This window comes from Meles meles, chromosome 2 (genome assembly GCF_922984935.1).
Source record: "Meles meles chromosome 2, mMelMel3.1 paternal haplotype, whole genome shotgun sequence".
Lineage (NCBI taxonomy): Eukaryota > Metazoa > Chordata > Mammalia > Carnivora > Mustelidae > Meles > Meles meles.
In genome coordinates, this window is record NC_060067.1 from 67967395 (window position 1) to 67985590 (window position 18196).

Sequence of the window (18196 nt, forward strand, 5' to 3'; positions counted from 1 at the left end):
CCACAGGGAAAGGTTTGTCCCGTTACCATGTGTCACAGCCTTCCTCCCACTGGCCATGATGCCATCACACAGCTGAATGATCTTAGGAATTCCAATGATCTGTTTTGAATGATAGCGTTCGTAAGATAGTAATACCAGGAAGAAAAAGATGTTTGGAATAATTGCCTCTGATTCCCTAGAAACAAAAACATCCATTTAGATACTTCCTTTTAAAAATTAAGATGTGTGATCAATATAAACAACATGAAATTACTCATGATTCCAAATTGAGAGCAAAAGAGAAAGGGACAGAGCAGGGGGGCCAGGGAGGGGGTAGTGGGGAGAGACTGAGGGGAGGGAGTGAGTAGGGAATGAGGGGAGAAGGGGGAGGGAAGGGTGGATGGGGAGGGCTGAGGGAGAGCCCCCAGAAAGCAATGGGTGCCCTGAGGTACGATCTTCTGCGCTCTCTTCCTGCCCCTTCTCTCTTCAATTTAAGAAATTAGACTCCAAGGAGAAAAAGTAACTTGTCTCAAATCACATAGGCAAAATGTCACCTAATTAGAATAAAAAAGTACTGGGTCTCTAGTCCCAAGGGACACTGAGAACACATCGGTCTTCACCTACTTACAAAGGACAGCTGAGCCCAACTACTCGTGAAGTTAGTCCAGCTGACCCCCGACAGCATGGGTTTGAGCTGCGTGGGTCCACTTACATGCACAGTTTTCATAAATACAATACTGTACTATAAACACAGTGCCTTCCTGATGTTACTGTAAGAATACACATGATACACAGAACACACAGAATGCGAGTTAGCCGACTGTTAACACCATCGGTAAGGCTTTTGGTGAATAGCAGGCTCTTGGCAGTTAGCTTTTTGGGGAGGCACAAGCTAAACGCAGATTTCTGAGTGTTTGGGGGTGGGCACCCCTGACTCGGGTTGTTCAGCGCGGACACTAGAGAGATCTCATCTTCAGTAACTACACTCACACGCCCATCACTGGCCCAGGAAAGAGTGTTAAGACTTCACTGTCCAGCAAGGGAGCTCTACGGCCCCTCTCAGCAAAGTGCACAGTAACCACGTTTACTGAAGACAGCCACATCTAAAGCACGTTCTCTCTAAGAAGTTCAGAAAACGATCAGCGTCCCAGCCAATGGGGCTGCATTACCCGTCTGCTCTCATAATTAAAGGCTCTGAAATGTGAGAACAGACACGTCTAATTCCAGCTGCACAACTATTTCTAAATAGGTCTTGAGATACTTATCAATTTTTCAGAGAAATAAAAACACACAGCGTGTTAATCAGAGTTCCACTTAAAAAAAAACTAGCAAAAATGCTTCATAATTCTTTAAAGTAAATGTTCATCTTAATAATCTAAAGTACCATGTAAGTGCATTGGTAAGGACAGAGTCTAAAAGAACAAAAGGCCATTACCTGAACTGGCCCACTTCAATGTATTCAAACTGCTTCAGCACGAATCCAATAAACACCTACAGGCAGGAAGATAAAAATTTTCACATCAGTAATTACAACATGCAAACCAGGTTGCTTTTCTCCCTACTTATTTCTGTCCATTTTTGACCAGTTCCTGGCAGCAAACGTGTGTGCACACAAGAACTCAGACGTATTCTATCAGACAAGATGACTCAGGACGCCCCACTGAATGGTGGGGTGGGAGCTCCCCGGGAGACACGGAGCAGACCCACAGAGACACTCGTGGGGCCGGCTTGCTCTGGCTCCCCACCAAGCAGCACGGATGCCCCAAGACTGGCTGGGTGAGAAGACGCCCACGTCCACTCACCCTCTCCCTCCAAACCCCGATGTTCAAGGGAGCTGATACAGGAAGGCTGCTGTCTGACAGGGAAGGGGACCCTGAGGGCACAGACAGCTCTTCAGGACTAGCTCAGAGCCAGTACTGTGTCCAACTGTGTTCCAAGCACCTGCGCTCTCCCAACCTCGAGCTTGGAGCTTATGCACCACTGTCTGCTCCCAGCCCACAGGCACGACGCAGACACAGACCAGGCACTCTGCAGACCATGACGGGAAGTGAATTCAATGGCCTGCCTGTTCTCGCTTCCTACTGTCACTGTACTGAAACCCTCAGGATTGGGGAGAAAGGGCCCTGAGTGACACAAGCAAATTCGAACAAATGTGAGTCTAGAGCACTCAAGGCAAGAAAAGACCAGCAGCAGCCCAGGAGAGGGGGCTGGGAGGCAGCTGTGCAGAAGCTCTGAGGCTGGCTCCTTGCCATGTCCACGCGTCAGGTGGAGATGGGAGTCAGACAGACGCAAGCACCAAAAATCACAGCATTTCTGAGAAGACAGTCTACACAGGAAGACTGAAGAGAGAATGCGATCACACTGAAGCCAGCCCAGGAAGAGAGCAGCCTCTCACTTCCGCAGGAGAACACTGAGCTCTGCCTGTAAGGAGTCAAGACTGGATGCCGAGGAGACAGTGGGGTGCACCCCTCACTGTGGGCCCTGGATTCTGCCCAGAAAGCCTCCAGGGCACCCATATTCCTCACGCCCTGGTCAGCATGCACCTGCCTCCCTCTGGGCCACCACCGCCCAAGGCTTCAGATGAGGCCTCTGCCCGCCAAGACCCCTGTGTCAGAGGAAAGGGCATGTTGTCTCTGACCGCCCTCCGGCAAGCATCGGCCCGAGGATGGCAGCAGGCCTTCCAGAGGATGTTCTGATAATTTGGCAAAAGGAGGATGAGTCCAAATGTCAGCCACCATGAAGCCTGGTCCTTTAAGCCCTCCTTCATCAGAGGACGGCTTCCTATTACTACCCCTGGCAGGGAGATGAGCATCTTGAACATGTTTCCTTGTTTCTCTGGGCAACAGACCCTCTCAGGTGAGTGCTGGTGCTGGCAGGATCTACAGACACACCATGTCTACCAAACATTTCCCACCTCACTTAGGAAAGGAGGCCAAGGTCATGGCCCAGCAATGACAGTCACATTTCCATGACTCAGAGGCAACTTTATCTGTAGCGTCCCAGGGGGCTGAGACTCTGGAAGCACTTCCCCACAGCTGAGTCCCAGCTGACCAGGGCGAGTCCACACTGTGTTGGTCAGACAGTTGCCAGGAGGAACTCTTGAGACGTGGCGCCAACCCCCACTGCCTTGTACCAAGTCTTCTTTTTTTTTTTTTTTAAAGATTTTATTTATTTATTTGACAGAGAGAAATCACAAGAGAGGCAGGCAGAGAGAGAGGAAGGGAAGCAGGCCCCCTGCTGAGCAGAGAGCCCGATGTGGGACTCGATCCCAGGACCCTGAGATCATGACCTGAGCCGAAGGCAGCGGCTTAACCCACTGAGCCACCCAGGCGCCCCCAAGTCTTCTTTATAGACGCCGCTGACGTCGGCTTGTTTGAAACTAGATGTCAGAATTGATAATCTGTTCAAAATAAGTCCCTGCATTTTGCAAAAATGCACCCCCCCCCCCAAGAGTAAGTCTTAACTGTATCTAAAATTTAAATCCCCTTATCTCGGAGTGGGGAGGATAAGGGCCACCAGGAGCCAGTCCCACCCGGTTCGCCAGCCCTAAAGGCGGGGAAGGTGCAGTGCAGGCCTGTGCCCTGGAGGCAGCCTGCAGGCTCTCAGAGGTGACTGGTGCTGACTCACCAGCAGCTAGGGCAGAAGGAAGCCGCCAGGGACCAACCTGATCAGAGTCCAGCAGACAGTAATTGACCCGTAACTGCACCAGCTGCGCCAGCAGGTCCAGCACCTGCCTCTGCAGCTGCACGGACGTGGTGGTCGTGTACTGTTTTAGAGCCTTAATAACCAGAGGCTCGAACAAGCGGATATGATTATGAATAGCATTCTAGGGAAAAAAGAGGAAGAACAAATCGTAAGTTAGTCTCCAACTGAAAACTTGAAGCCCCTGACCTGGGAGGCGTCAGGCCCCATCCTCCCTTCTGGCACCCAAGCCTGCTGGCTCCCCTCACCTTATCCGCACGGTTCTTCGTGGCACTTGTGAGGTTGGTCTTCAACTGGGTAGACACCTTCTGAAGCACATCAAACCACCTGCCGAACGGAAAAACAGGAGCAAAGGGTGGCCTTAAATCCTCTCCTGTGTCCCCAGCCGCACTCGGAGCCAGAGGGCCTAGGGGGCCACGCCCACAGTGGGATACCCTCCTTTCAACACTGACGGTCGACTGCAATGGGACCGCAGGGGGCGGCTGTCCCAAGCCTTGTCTGGGGCAGCAGGCACCCAGAGAGAGCTCGCCCAGCACAGGAAACCCACCGCTACCCAGCCCAGGCTACAATGAGGCTGAAAGGGGATGCCCACTGGAAAGATTCAGTGACCCTGAAGAGCTCACTTGATTTTCTTAGAAAGACGTTCTTTAAATAGTCACATTATGACATGCTTTTCAAGAAACATATTCAAAGTTAGATGACAGTTCACACACACACACACACACACAGAGGTTTCCTTACTTTCTTATTTATACCCCATATCATTAAACAGAGCATTTGAAGAGATTGATTCCTGGGAACTGGATATACTGTGGGTAAGCCACCAATGTAAAGCCTGGAACAAGGGCATTTTCCTGGGCTTCTGACTCTGGTAGGTTAACCAGCTACACCGCTACCCGTGTAAAGGAAAAAACCAGGAATCCTCTTGTTACTCCACTGAGCAGTACCTCAAATACCTAATAATTAGAGGAATTTAAGCAACCACTACTCTACTTCAGGCACCAAAAACAGAACCATAAATTTAAATGAAGACTTCAAACCACAACGTTATAAAACGCCAAGTACTGTTACAGGAGACACTCCCGTGCCCTCAGACAACTTCAGATGCCAGCACTACCACACCAACTTGAGTGCAGACCTGAGCGGTGCCCCCTACCGGCGCCTGGGGCCAGTATGTCTCACATCACACATCCCACACCGCAGCCCCGGCAGCCTCCCAGGGAGTGGGCCTGGTGTTCCCACACTGGCCTGGTCCCCGAGCCCGCACACTCCCCCATACACCATCTTACTCACTGAACCATACACTTCTTAGAAGGCAGGGCCTTGCCTCCAGCGTCTTGGTAACAAGCACACTTTCCAAAGTTCTTCAGACACAGGGGAGTATGAGAAGACCATGGCCATTTTTTTTCTACTTTTTACAAACTGTCGTAGCTCGCTCTGTCACGTGTCTACTGGAGATGTCCTGCCCCCATCCCCACCCGCCAACATGAGCACCCCGGCCAGGACAGCTGGAAGGTTACCCTGAGGGGTCGTGGTCCTGCTCCGCCTGTACCATGTTCCTCAGGCTGGCATCAGCTAAGGCCTGGGTGAAGTGCGTGTATGGAGCCATGAAGCAGTAGTGGTACAAGCCCGGCCTCACACTGGAGGAGCCCAGACGCTGTGCTCGGCCCTGAGACTTGCTGGGGTTGGACGACAAGCCATCAAACTGGGAGGCCAAGTTAGTCCCAAAGAGAGTCTTCAATAGCTAGAGTGAGAGAGTTGAAGCCATCAGCATCTGACTGAACACAGCGTGAACAATACACAGAGCGTTTCCCAGGCAGAGTCTACCCAGCTAAAGCTAACGGGGCACGTCAGCAAAAATTCAGACGGAAATCCTTGCTGAGAATCACCATCAGCAGCGCGTGAGACCACGTGGTGCCAGGCAAGGTAAGTCGTACAGAAGAATCTCGGAGCCTCAACTTCACTGTGTTTCTCAATGAGACCGAGCATTCTAAACAAAACCCTGGGGGGACACTGGCAAGAGTCCAGCTGCCCTCGCCAGTGGTGGCCCTCCCCCTTCCAAAGGGGACTGGGGAAGGGACCCTCTGCCCGATAACACAGTGAGCCAACACAGTACCGGGGGCCACCATCACGCCCCCAGCACCACCTTCTCTGGGACCTGCAGCGTCACAGCCTCCTGCCCAGAGCCATGGCTTTCCACGACAAGTCCTTTCCAGGAAAGGACTTTCTTACCTGCTGAACGCAAACAGTTGCCATCACTGGTTCCCGACTGAAGCAGGATTTCAGATACCCCAGGATCTCTTCAACGCACTGCAGAAGAGCAAGTAGTGAGACACCGAAGTGAGCAACTCGCAGTGGCTTCCTCTAGCTGTGAGCCCCACACAGACAGCAGACACACGCGAGTGTCCGCAAAACTCATAAGCGTCAGTCAATGCCAGGGGAGCCTGCAGTCCATCGTTGGGAACAAAGTCAGAGGAAACCATGGGCAGCTGCATCATTGCCTGAGGCCTCTCTACCAGGTGTGACCGTCGCTTGCTGGCTCGCTTGTCTGCTCCGGGCAGGGATGCAGAGTATGGAGGAGTCAGGAGCCCTCCAGATGTGCAGCTGAACACAAGGCCCAGGCCTCGTGTGATCTACTATGGAACGCCCCAGGGGTCTTACTGGGATCTGCAAAAGTGACCAAAATGACTGCCTTCACGTGACTTCACGCAAACTACTTTTACCACCCTAAAACGTGAGACCCACAGCACCCGGTGTCTCTGGGGCATCTGGAAGGACAAGGACATGAGCTCTCAGGAGGATGCCAAGCCAGGCACTTGGCACCAATGGCCCAATGCCTTGGTGCCTGCAGGGTCAGCAGCCGCTGCTTCTGTCAGCGAGGCTGGACTTCACAGCAGCCACACTGCCTCTCACTTCCCTTGTGAGGGACAGTTTCCAGTACTAAAAACAACAGACTTGCATTGGTTTCAAATGCAAGGACCATAAATTTTAATATTCTGATTTACTAAATTAAATTAGACTCCACGCATTCCAGGTTGTATTCTGCAGGCTGAATTTGCAACACATTGCTTTTGGGTTTTACGAGCCCACAGCTGGTGTCTAATAAATGTTAACTGGAAGAATTACAACTCGAGCCTCCAGATCACGAGGTGTCTAGCAAAGGACCAGGTCTCCTAACAAACATGCATGGAGGACTTGGTGGCACCAAACCCTTCAAGAGGCACGGGAAACTGATGAGGAAGGAGGCCGTGGCGGCCTTGGAGACCCACAGAGCTCCAGGAGCACGTCCTAGCACAGGCACCAATGTGCAGTGGAATACATACTTGCACTTCTGGCAAAACAAGGCACTGGGCCCATTTATACCTGTCACCCAACCAAGCAAAAGAAGCGTCAGACCCTGGTGCAGTTGAGGTGACAAGACACTAAAGGACAGGGACTGGAGGAGAGTAACTAAGGGGCAGGGACAAACACTGCACTGGCCCACTGCCCTGGGAGACTGTCCAGGTCAGGGCACAAGGAAGAAAGGCACAGCGCAGCACAGAGACCCCAAGTCTGGAGGAGCTGTGAGTCCAGAGAAGCTGAAGCAGCAGGGGTCTACAGGGCAGCCCATCAGAGACAGCTGTCTGGGGGGGGCGTGCCTCTAGAGATGCGGGGAGTCGGCAAGGTATTGGTCAATAGCGTGTGAAGGGAACCCCACCCCACCCCGAGACCAGGGGAGAATCAGCAGGAAGGGTTACAGGGCAGTGTGTGGCACCACAAAGGGCTAAGGACAGTTACTGTTTCCCCCCAAACTAGGGAGAACAGAAACTCACGGGGCACCCTGCCTCTGTCGTGGGAACAGTTAGCCCAAGACGGAGCATCGCTCCAACCCAACTAACATCGCACATGCAAGACCCAAGAGTAAACTTCCCACACAATTTAAACCTATCTCAGAATAAAGCTCAAAAAGATTTACAGGAGCACAGAAAGGCCCAGGACCCAACATTTCACTGTGCCTGGCATCTAGTCAAAGATGACCAGACATGCAAAGAGGTAGCAATCTGTGATCCATAATGAGGAGTACAAGCAAGCAATCAAAAATGACCTGGAATGGACAGGATTTTAGAATTAGCAGAGAATGACATCAGAATTCATCACAATGGTATATTCCATGTGCTCAAAAACTTAAGTAGAGACACAGAAGATCCAAAAAGAGACCCAGGTCAGACTTAGAGACAAAACTACCATGTTGTGATGACAGAGCGTGAGCTGGGCTGACAGCCTGGATGCTGCAGAGGATGGGATTCAAAGACCTGCAGACAAGAGCGGGGCGAGACCAGACAGAACATGAGAAAAACACCCAGAGGAGCCTCAGGGAGCCCCGTACAGGATACCCCAAGCACCCAAATATGCAGCTAACTAGAAACCTCTTAGGAGGGAAGAAAAACCAGTGGGCAGAGCCAGAAAAGATATCTGAGGAAATAATGGCCCCAAATTTCCCAAACTTTAAGATAACTATTAAGCCAGAGGTCTTAGTTCAACAAAATGAAGCACAAGAAACCTAAGGAAAGTTACCCTGAGGCACATTAAAATCAAATCACTCAAAACCAGTAAAGTGTCCAGAAGCCAGAGAAAACAAAGGAACAATCCGGAGAGCCACAGGGAGTTGCATGGAACATAAAGGACTGCCCCAAAACAACACCGACACCCAAATCACAGCACATCTCAAGGACATAAAAATGGAGTATGGAATAAACCAGGTCTAAAAAAGAGGGAAAATCATGGAATTATTTGAATTATCATTATTATTAGAATCGAGATTATTTTTCATCCCTCCTGTTACTATTTAGGAAAACAAAAGAAAACAACTCTATTTTTAATTCTAAGTCTATCTTTGCCGTCCCTTGCTATAATCAGATGAGCTCACAGAAATCTGAGGGAAAGCTGCTGGTATGTTTTGCAGGTGGCATCAATCCCCCAAGCTGTGTGTGGGGCCCAGGCCCCCCGGAGCCAGAGAAGGCATGTGTCCTTGCATGTCCCGTGTGTGCATGGCAGCGAGGCTGCATCTGGTGAGGGCGCCCGCCACAAAACCACAAGCATCAGGTCATGGGTCTACACCCTGATCTTGCCACCTGGGCCCCTGGACAGGCTTCCCCCAAGCTGGGTGGCGTGTCTGGCCAGAGGGGGTCCCAGCCCTCCCCGTGTAGGGACTGGCCAAGGAGACTCCTCACACACAGGTGTCCACGTGCAAAGAAAATCCTGGCGGGTTCCGCCATGCACTCTCATTGAGAAGACCAGGAAGGAAGACTGAACATAAGCAGAAGAGGCTCCCAGAGCACTGACGGGGGATCGGGGAAGACAAAACCGCGGCTGCAACAGGGCTTTGTCATTAAGAACAAAACAGATCAAGGCGAAACAGCAGGCAAGGAGGGGGGAGCAAACTCTCTTTATCCATAAAGCAAAGGCAAGAAGCGGCAACGTGCACGGTCACTCCTGCCCCAGATACAAGGATGTTGGGAGATGAAGTTACTACATACACCTCTAAAAAAGAAGAAATATAAGCATATCCCTGTTTTCAGGAATATCAGGACCCCTAATACCAACCCTAGACTGGGACTTCATTATTTACTTTCCCATCTGGGGATGAATGCACCAGGGGATAAATTCACCGGCTGCCACAGGAGAAAAACTATTTCTGTGTATATGGAAGTCATAATAAAAAGATAACAAGAGAAAAGGAACCATGCTCCTAGAAAATGAAAAAATACAAAAACAACAAACTACAAAGTCATCTGAATTCCAAGAAAAATGAAAGTTTTACTATTTTAAAAATCTCATATATAACATTCAAAGTTAGATATCTAACATTCTAACACATTCAAAGTTTAACTGTACTGTATTTCCCATTTTGCCACAATATGTTATATGCACACAGACCACAGGCCACAAGATACCTGTCGGTAAGAGAGACGAAAAGCAATGGGTCGCCAGGACCGAGGACCCTATAGGAGAGAGCCCTGTGCCTGCAGACGCATAGCAGGCCACCCCAGGAAGGCCGGATCAGGAACAGCTCTGACAAGTCTCACTCTGAGGGACAACCGAGCATCAGTTGCAACAGCACACTATCTAGCCATAAAAAACAAGTTCATGCACTAAATAGACATGAAAAAAACCACAAGAGAGAACTGAAAAGAAACGGAATACCGTATGTAATCACAAAAAAGTAGGTGTACTTATGAGCCAAGAGAAAGAATGAGAGAAAAACAAACGAATTTCACCAGCATACTGTACTTTGCTCGACAGACATGTTTAAAGGGGGAGCAACCCATCGGAAGAAGGTAAGACGCCCCCAGAGCTGGTAGGTGGATACATAGTCAAGGCCCTGGGGTGTGGACACTTGAGACGGTGCTTACCACACAACTCCTGGAACGCTCACGTGTCCAAGCGCCTGCTTGTCAGATGACGGTGGGGCACACAGGGCTTGGGGCTGCGGCAAAGGAGCATCTACCACTGCTCTGCGGCTTCCCACAGCCCAAAGGAGCCAGTCCTGCACCCTCACCACATCTACTGTCACCCTTTCCGCTTGCAAAGATCAAATAAGAACACAAAGGGACTGTCAGCACAGTTTAAACCCACTCATATTCTAGAATAAGCTGGGTCTAAGCTAATGCACAGAAAACAACTGAAGAGAGGAGAGAGGCAGAACACCTCCAGCATGAGGCTAAGACAAGCATCAGAGTCCAGTGCTATAACATGGTGCAGGGGGTAGTGGGGGACACATGCAGAAGCTTCTCAAGCCACTACTGCCTTCTGACCATGCCTGACCGCTGGCATTCCAGCTGCACAGGCCCTCGTGTCGGTGGCTTCAGATCAATGACAAGAAACCAAACACCCACCTTCCCAATGTCCTGTAGCGTCGCCAGCTCCAGGATCTGAGAGAGAACATCCAAGGCGGAGCGCAGAAAGCCCCCAAACTTTTCAGTGCTGTTCTGAAGATCCAAGGTAACCTTGGAAAGGTGGAGGAAAAGAACACAGGATTACTTCCACCGTCCCGTCTGTCACATGCAACAAAGACATGTGCCGTCCACGTGGTGCGAGGTGTCCTGCTGTGCAACCCTACACACGTGCCAGGCGGGCTGTTTGCTGTCAGTGCTACGAAAATGCCTCGGAAAGGAAACGCCTCTTCCAGATAGCTGTATAAAACTGGCATCTTTCAGAAGCATCTTCCAACTTACATCGATGCTATTGAAAGAAAGAATTTCTGAGCTTCTATCATGAGGGGAAAAAAATGTAAATGTCCATTATAACCAGTATCTGATAAGCACGAGATCAAAAAATATAAAATACACAACTTGTTCTAAATACATTAGTATCCCCGAGGAATCATTATCAATTCCAGAAACCGCCTTTCAGCCTGGCTATGGCAAAATATTAAATTCATCTTAAGAAGGATTAAATTAGGATTCTAAAGGGCCCAGTTGAATTCAATTATGCAACTCTCCTACTTAACAGCCTAAGAGAAGGGGTCAGCTCCGAAGACAAAACATGGAAGAACAAGGGCCGGGGGGAGAGATCAACTACGAAAATAAAAACCAGCAAAAACGCTGCAACAGAGAAAAGAATCTGCTCCATGAACTCAAATGTAGCCCCTTAGGATGAAAGAGAAAGCACTCCTGGGCCACGGGGGAGGACGGCAGGTGAGACACACATGGAAGACAACCACCGGGCAGGCAAGAGTCCCGTGGCTGCTCTGTGTCACCAGGAGGGGCCTTTCTAACAGTCTGAGGAAGGACGAGTAGAGCCACATCCCACAGGGGCAGGACAGAAGGGGGTTACCTTCTCCAGCAGGCAGGGCAGGGCGAGGGGGTGAGGGGCATGCACATAGGAAGGCCAAGTTTGAAGAAGAACAGAGGTCACAGGTGAGAACCAGGCCACGGGACATGGAAGGGGGCTGAGAATGGAGCCAGAGTGGAGGGCCACAGACATGGCCGCTCAGGAGGAGGAATGAAGGAGATGAAGAGACGCTGTGATGAATCTCACATGTGCCAGGCACTCCAAACACGCCAACGAGGTGGATGTCCGAGATACTGGGGGGCCACAGTGCATGGGGTACAGCGTGAAGCCCAGGATGTCCCAGAGGGGAAATGCGCTTGACCTTAGCCGAAAGGCCGAGAAGCAATCCAGAGGAGAAATGGTAAGGACGGAGTAGATGGAGGAGCATCAGCAGGGTCCCACGACCCAAGACAGGAGTTGAAAACAGGTAGGAAAAAAACACCTTCTCTCTGCAGGATTTCCATCATGTCCCCTGCCACCTGAGTGGGTGATAGGAGAAACACAGACTAAAGAGAGCCTCTGAATCTGCTGCAAACACAGCTGAGGAATTCGTATCTTTCAAAATCATCAATATTCTTCAGAAAAGAAGCCAGGTTTATATATGGTTTTCAAAAAAACTGAGAAATATCAATCAGTAACAAAAGATGATGACCACCTGGGACACATTTATCAAGAAATATATAAAATCTATGTGAAATAATCTTCAAAAATTCTTTTTAAAATTATTTAAACTTTATGTACATCTGAGGCATATACAAGAACGTTTCAATAAACAAAAAAGCGTCCCACACTCTGGACAGGTGTATTTTGTATCACAATATTGGTTCTCTCTGAATTAATCTATAAATTTAACATGACCCCAGTGGAAATATTCTCAGGATCCTTTGGAACTAGATGAGCTTATTCTAGTGCCCAAATACAAAAATAAAGGAACATCAAGAAAAGATTCTAAGGCAGAATAGGGGAACTGACCGCCTCAAGGATGTATCCCAGAGCTACATAACGGACACGCATACTTCTAACAGAGAAACAAATGGACAGACTGATGTCACCAAACAGTAGATGAAATACAGACCCATGAGAATTCAGCACCTGGTAAAGGTTGTGTTTCAGATTAGTTAGTGCAGGAGAAACTGCTCACTAGGGAAACAGTGCCAGGGGCAACTGAGCAGGCAGCTCACCAGTGAAAAGGCCTAAGAGAAACACGGGAAATTTTTCCTTCTTTGTCTCAGCGAGAGAAAGCCGAAACACACCTGTGCAGAAGAGTGGACAAGCAGACTGCTCTCCCTGTAGACACCTGTGTGTAAGGTCGGACCTCAGGGGCGTCTGCGCACCTGGCCCGTTGGCAGACCCTACACTGCTGGCGGGGCTCCCTGGGCCTGGACTATGGCAATGAAGTCCACATTTTCGGCTGCACACCTGCACTCCTCTGTGAGCCCACGGTTCTGCTTCCTGTCAGGCAGAGAAGCCTCCGTGGTTTGGGGACAAGTGTGGGGGAGACAGAGCACAGCAAGCCTGCACCTGTATTCCTGCAGACCATGCCCATGCGTCCTTCCCACACAGCGATAAAAAAATCCCAGCTATGAGAATGTTTACACACCAGGCCCGAGGCCTGCCAGCCCGTACTGGACTGTGGGGCAGCCCGGGACGCCCAGACACAGCACGACTAGACCCAGAGATCGCTGCTCCCATGCTCGTGTGATGAGAGCTACAGTAATCAAAGCTGAAAGACAAACTGGGAGAAACTACTGATTTGCATGGACTTCTTTGTATGCCCATCTGTGTACATATACAAGCGATCAATCTTAAGAAAGACATCCATAATCAATTAGAAATTTGTGTGCATATTTTCACAAAAGGAGCCGCACCTTGTAGTTGGCGTGAGTAGCTTTCAGGACGTCGTGCAATTTGAGGTATGAAGGAAGGTGACAGAAACTCCCCAGCGATGAGGACTTATTTGCTGTAACAGGCCCTGGGGCATCAGATTGTCGAGAGGCTTTAAAACATACAAAATACACGTTGAGCTCAAAAGTACACACTTGCCAAGTTAAAGAGATTACTGGCAATAACAATTTTTTAAACGTATGATAACAGAATAAATTCAAATTCTTCCTCTGACTTTTTAATTACTTAGAAGTAACAAGGAATTGACATAAGCATAAACAGAGTCTGAGTACCTCCCCCAAAACAATGAGGTGAGATGAGAAAGAAGAAGAGCAGCAGCGTGCAACCATCCGGCAGTGTGGCTGCCCGGCTGCGTGTCAAAGGAGCTGAGAGCCGGTGGCCTCTAGCCCCCACATGGCCCCTAGCACCTGCGGCTCCCAGCGGCATGGCAGGGCTGAGCCTGGCCAGGGTGACCCAGGAGCCCCGGACACCAGCAGCGTGCTTCCAGACTGGAGACGGCAAATAGACCATCACACAACCCATAGTAAATACTAAAATGCCAAGCACTGAGTAAAACTGTTCTCTTCAAATTTGAAGATGAATTTTAAAGATTAGTGACTTGCAGCCCCCTCTTTAACCCACAGGAAGATGATCAGTGACACACTACATTTGTGAAGTTCAGAAGCTTTCAAAGCTGGTAAAGCTTCCTGCGGTGCCCCCGTCAGTCCTCAGAAAGGAGCACTTTTCAAAAGCCTTAACGTCGTGTGTCTTGTGGGAGGATCGCGATTGACCCCCAAGCACCATGAGATGTGCCAACGGGTCCGGTGGGAGCGCGACAGCACAGGTCAGTCGCCTCTCACCCTGCCTAGGCCTTCCTGTGCCCATCCACGGCTGGTCCAGAAGTCGCAGGGCCCCACGCAAACCCCGGCCCCTCCGAGGGGTGGCAACCCCGCCACACATCTAAGTTTGTCGGGTTGCTCTCACTCAGATGATCTGTCGGCACTTTGGGCTTTAATCTTCACATGTCAGAACCAACTCTTTCATCCGCTAGCTCTGTTCCTGGCTATCCATACATACCTCCCTGACTGAAATCACAAATGGAGAGAGGGAGAAGCGGGGCAGGGAGGACGGCAGGCAGGATGGCTTGCTGGGGGCCAGCGGCCCATAGACCGCCACAGCCACGTGTCAGCCAGTGACACAGAGTGACACCAAGATGGGAACATGGTCCACACACATTTAGGAATTAATATTTAACATCTGAAACCAAACCAGGGAAACTCCTTCTCTGGCTTCACTGCCATGAACTTTATTTCCAAAAACCACCAAGCTATTAAATTAAGCTGGACGTGAACGTGATCTCACTGATATGCAGGTGCCCCAGCCCCAGCCCTCCCCGTCGTTGTTTCATACCTGGACTGGCTTCACTGCCTTTCTTGGGGCTCAAGGGCACAGAGGCTGGCTCTCCGGGTTCTTTCTCCTTTCCCTTCCGTCGGATGGGACTCAGAGACGGAGGGTTTGTCAGAGACGGCAAGGCTGCCTATAATAAAAACAAGAGTCAATGAAGGGCGCCCAACCAACACGGAAACTGAAAGTCACACACGAGGCTTCCCATTTCTTTTTCTTTTTTTTTTTTTTAAAGATTTTATTTATTCATTTGACAGACAGAGATCACAAGTAGGCAGAGAGGCAGGCAAAGAGAGGAAGGGAAGCAGGCTCCCTGCTGAGCGGAGAGCCCGACGTGGGGCTCGATCCCAGGACCCTGAGATCGTGACCTGAGCCAAAGGCAGAGGCTTTAACCCACTGAGCCACCCAGGCACCCCAATGCTTCCCATTTCTTAAGCACAACAACACGTGATCATTTTTTTCTGTGAGTTCTCATTCACAGAGTTCAGACACAGTCCACAGAGCACTTGCTGTAGCTCTCACAGCCATCACACTGGCAGGTATTGACTTAGAACCTTCTAACAGGTGCACTGCGAGTGACCGAGGATGCAAGGCCCCTCAGGGAGCCAGGTGGGGCCCACTGCCCCCAGCGGCAAGCAGCCAGGGCACTCTGCGGGGGCCAGGACATGACAAATGTATGAAGCAACGCTGTAAACCCATTCTTCAAATGAGGAAATGGGCTCAGAGATGAAGAAACTTCTTGAACACTAAGGCTAACAAGCCACCCAGCTCGGGGTCCACAGACCCTGTACACAGGGCAGAGGACATGCTGTGGGGGCACTGGCATGGGGGCACACTGAGGACCCCAGGCAGGGACGTGCCCGGCAGGCCCCAGCTCTGCTCCTCTCTCCATGGTCTCAGAGAAACAGATGGAATGGGACAAACGGCTGCTGCAGGAGAGTGGACCGAAGGCAGCAGGGACAGACAAACCAGCCAGGACAGAGGCTGCTGCATCCGGAGTGCTTGCCAAGGGAGGGGAGTCAGACCAAGGGATCGCACGGTCCCTTCCCGTGAAACGTCTGGGACGGGCAGGTCTGTAGAAACACCAGGTAGCTGGTGGCCACCTGGAGCTGAGGAGCATGGGAGGTTTGGGGGGGTGACACCTAAATGGCACAGCATTCCTTCCTGGGCTCTCAATGGATTGTGGTGACGGCCACGTGACTATGGGTACAGGAAAACCTACGTAATCCTATGCTCCGAACAGGTGAGCTGTAGGGCACAGGAACTGCGCTGCAACTGAGAGGATGTGAAGAATACCATCTGAAGCAGGAGGAAGGAAAGAGAGGCAGTGGAATGTCCACCAGGCCACCAAGTGGCACCAGAATGGGGAAGCCCATGCACAGACGTGCATACATGCTCAGCTACGTGTGATCTGCACGTGCATGTGTCTGTGTACACACCGGTACACACGTGCGTAGGATCTGCAGGACGTTTAGCAGAGAAAACTCAGGACTTGGACAAGCAATAGTGAGGAGCTGGGAGACCGCCATGCTCCCAGCTAACAGAGCACAAAGTGAGGGGAGTGTGGCGGGCAGGGGTGAGGCCAAGCAGCTCAGACTCATGTCCTAGATCTGCAGGCCATCCTAGCAGAGGCGTCACACGTCTCTGCAGATGCACCACAACAGAGCTGGGGCCTCTGACGTGTGACCATCTGCGCTGCCCGCCCATACTGGAGCCACGGTCCACACGTGGTCACTTCCACATGACAAACAAAATTAGCAGCTCAGCACCTCAGCTGCACTGGCCACATTTCAAGTGCTCACTCGCCACGTGTGGTTAGCAGCTGCCACCCCGGCTGGCTGAGACATACCGCGTTCCCATCGCTGCAGAGCCACACTGGAGGGCACCTGCCCAGGAGTATCGAGACAGAGGCCAACCTAGGACAGAGCCTAGAGGCTCTCTGTGGTGGGCAGAGAGATGAAACCAAGGTAGAGAAAGAGAAAAAACTAGAGACATCCTGGAGCCCAGGAAGAGCACCCGTGTCAGGACCAGCGTGGCGGCTCAAAGGGTGTGGAGCAGCAGTTGAGAAAGGACCTGAGAGGCACCCACAAGACTCAAAGACTGATCTTGGCAGGAAGCACAGCTCTGGAGAATGGTGGCCGAAAGCTGACCTGCCGGGTTTAAGAATCGGGGACCGGAGCTACGGATGGCGTCCAGGCTGGTGCTGGGGCAGCAGGAGGCTCTAAAGTGTTAAGTGGGGAGACATGCCTCTTTAGAAAAGTCTGTAGTGAAGGGGAAACCAAATGGCCACTAAGGGAGAACGTGATGTTTGAAGAGCTTTTTCATGGTGGAAGTAACTTCAGATGGAAAATACGGGAGAGCAAAGAATTGGGTATGATTATAAGTAAACTCATCTATCTGAGGTTCACTGTGCAAATGGTTTACCATTTGTTCTGAAGTTCATTCTGTGGAACTGTGCTTCTCAGAGAAGCAGAACAGTCTGCGGACATCCCAGGACATGGCAATGTCAATTCTGAGCTTTCTCGGCCACTGCCGAAAGCCTACAGACACAGCTAGTTCTTTCCCTCTTAGAGGCGATGGTAAACAAGGATGGTACCGAAAGAGCTACAAATTGGAGGACACATTTTGGTGTTAAATTTACTGTCACCCTGGGAGCAATTTTGTTCATTTAGAGCAAAGGAAAGGAGAGTAAGGAAGAGATAGACAAGTGAGCGAAGGCAGGTCTGGCGCCCGCGGGGTCACCAAGGCTGCACTGACGCAGCTGCCCAGCCTGCAGTTACCTTTATTGCTGGTCCAGGAGCCACGTCGTCCAAGACGTGAGCACAGATATTAATCACCTTCAGCAGGTGGGAGAAGAGCTGTTCCACCATGGGCACCAGGGTCCGGTCACCCAGAGCTGGCCAGACCTCTTCCTGCTTGGCGGCTGCCGGGCTGGCCTCTTCTTCGGAGGTCCACGAACTTTTCAGAGATTTGGGGGCACTGGCTGTGATACGGTACAAGGAGGCGGAGAGAAATCACCAGGGAAGCTAAGTCACTGAGACCCGCCCCCTTTGAGTTTGCTGGACAGCTCCACTGTGCGGTCACCTGCTCCCTCCAACGGCAAACGCACTTGCATGAAATGTCACCCCCAGATGCACACCCACCCCGGATGTGCCAATCACCCCAGGCCCTCTGGACCTTTACAGCCGAAGTTCCACTGGTGGCCACAGCCTGCTGCTCCTGCCCTTCAGAATCCTCCCCCCGCAGCCCACAGCTGGGATCTCGTTGAGACTCTCTCTTGCCTCAACCGTGACATGAACCTTCCAAGTGGGTTTCCCTACCTTGTCCTCCAAGCCACACTCAGGCCCGCAGAGGGACCCTGCCCTGGGCTAGGCTGTGAGGCAATTCTGTGACCTCCCACAGCAAACACACAGTT

At 51.0% G+C, this 18196-nt stretch overlaps 1 protein-coding gene across 3 annotated transcripts in view; it reads right to left on the bottom strand.

Annotated features, from left to right (window-relative positions):
• The window catches only part of HTT (huntingtin), a 142687-nt gene that overhangs the window by 59115 nt on the left and 65376 nt on the right, over positions 1 to 18196 (bottom strand). For all 3 annotated transcript variants that reach the window (XM_045990446.1, XM_045990439.1, XM_045990429.1), the window contains 10 exons: positions 17562 to 17764; positions 14788 to 14914; positions 13362 to 13489; positions 10557 to 10667; positions 5914 to 5991; positions 5202 to 5425; positions 3930 to 4008; positions 3644 to 3805; positions 1415 to 1470; positions 27 to 175 (listed from right to left, as the gene is read on the bottom strand). In XM_045990446.1, coding sequence (XP_045846402.1) covers positions 27 to 175; positions 1415 to 1470; positions 3644 to 3805; positions 3930 to 4008; positions 5202 to 5425; positions 5914 to 5991; positions 10557 to 10667; positions 13362 to 13489; positions 14788 to 14914; positions 17562 to 17764 — 1317 coding nt within the window. The remainder of the gene's footprint in view (positions 1 to 26; positions 176 to 1414; positions 1471 to 3643; positions 3806 to 3929; positions 4009 to 5201; positions 5426 to 5913; positions 5992 to 10556; positions 10668 to 13361; positions 13490 to 14787; positions 14915 to 17561; positions 17765 to 18196) is intronic.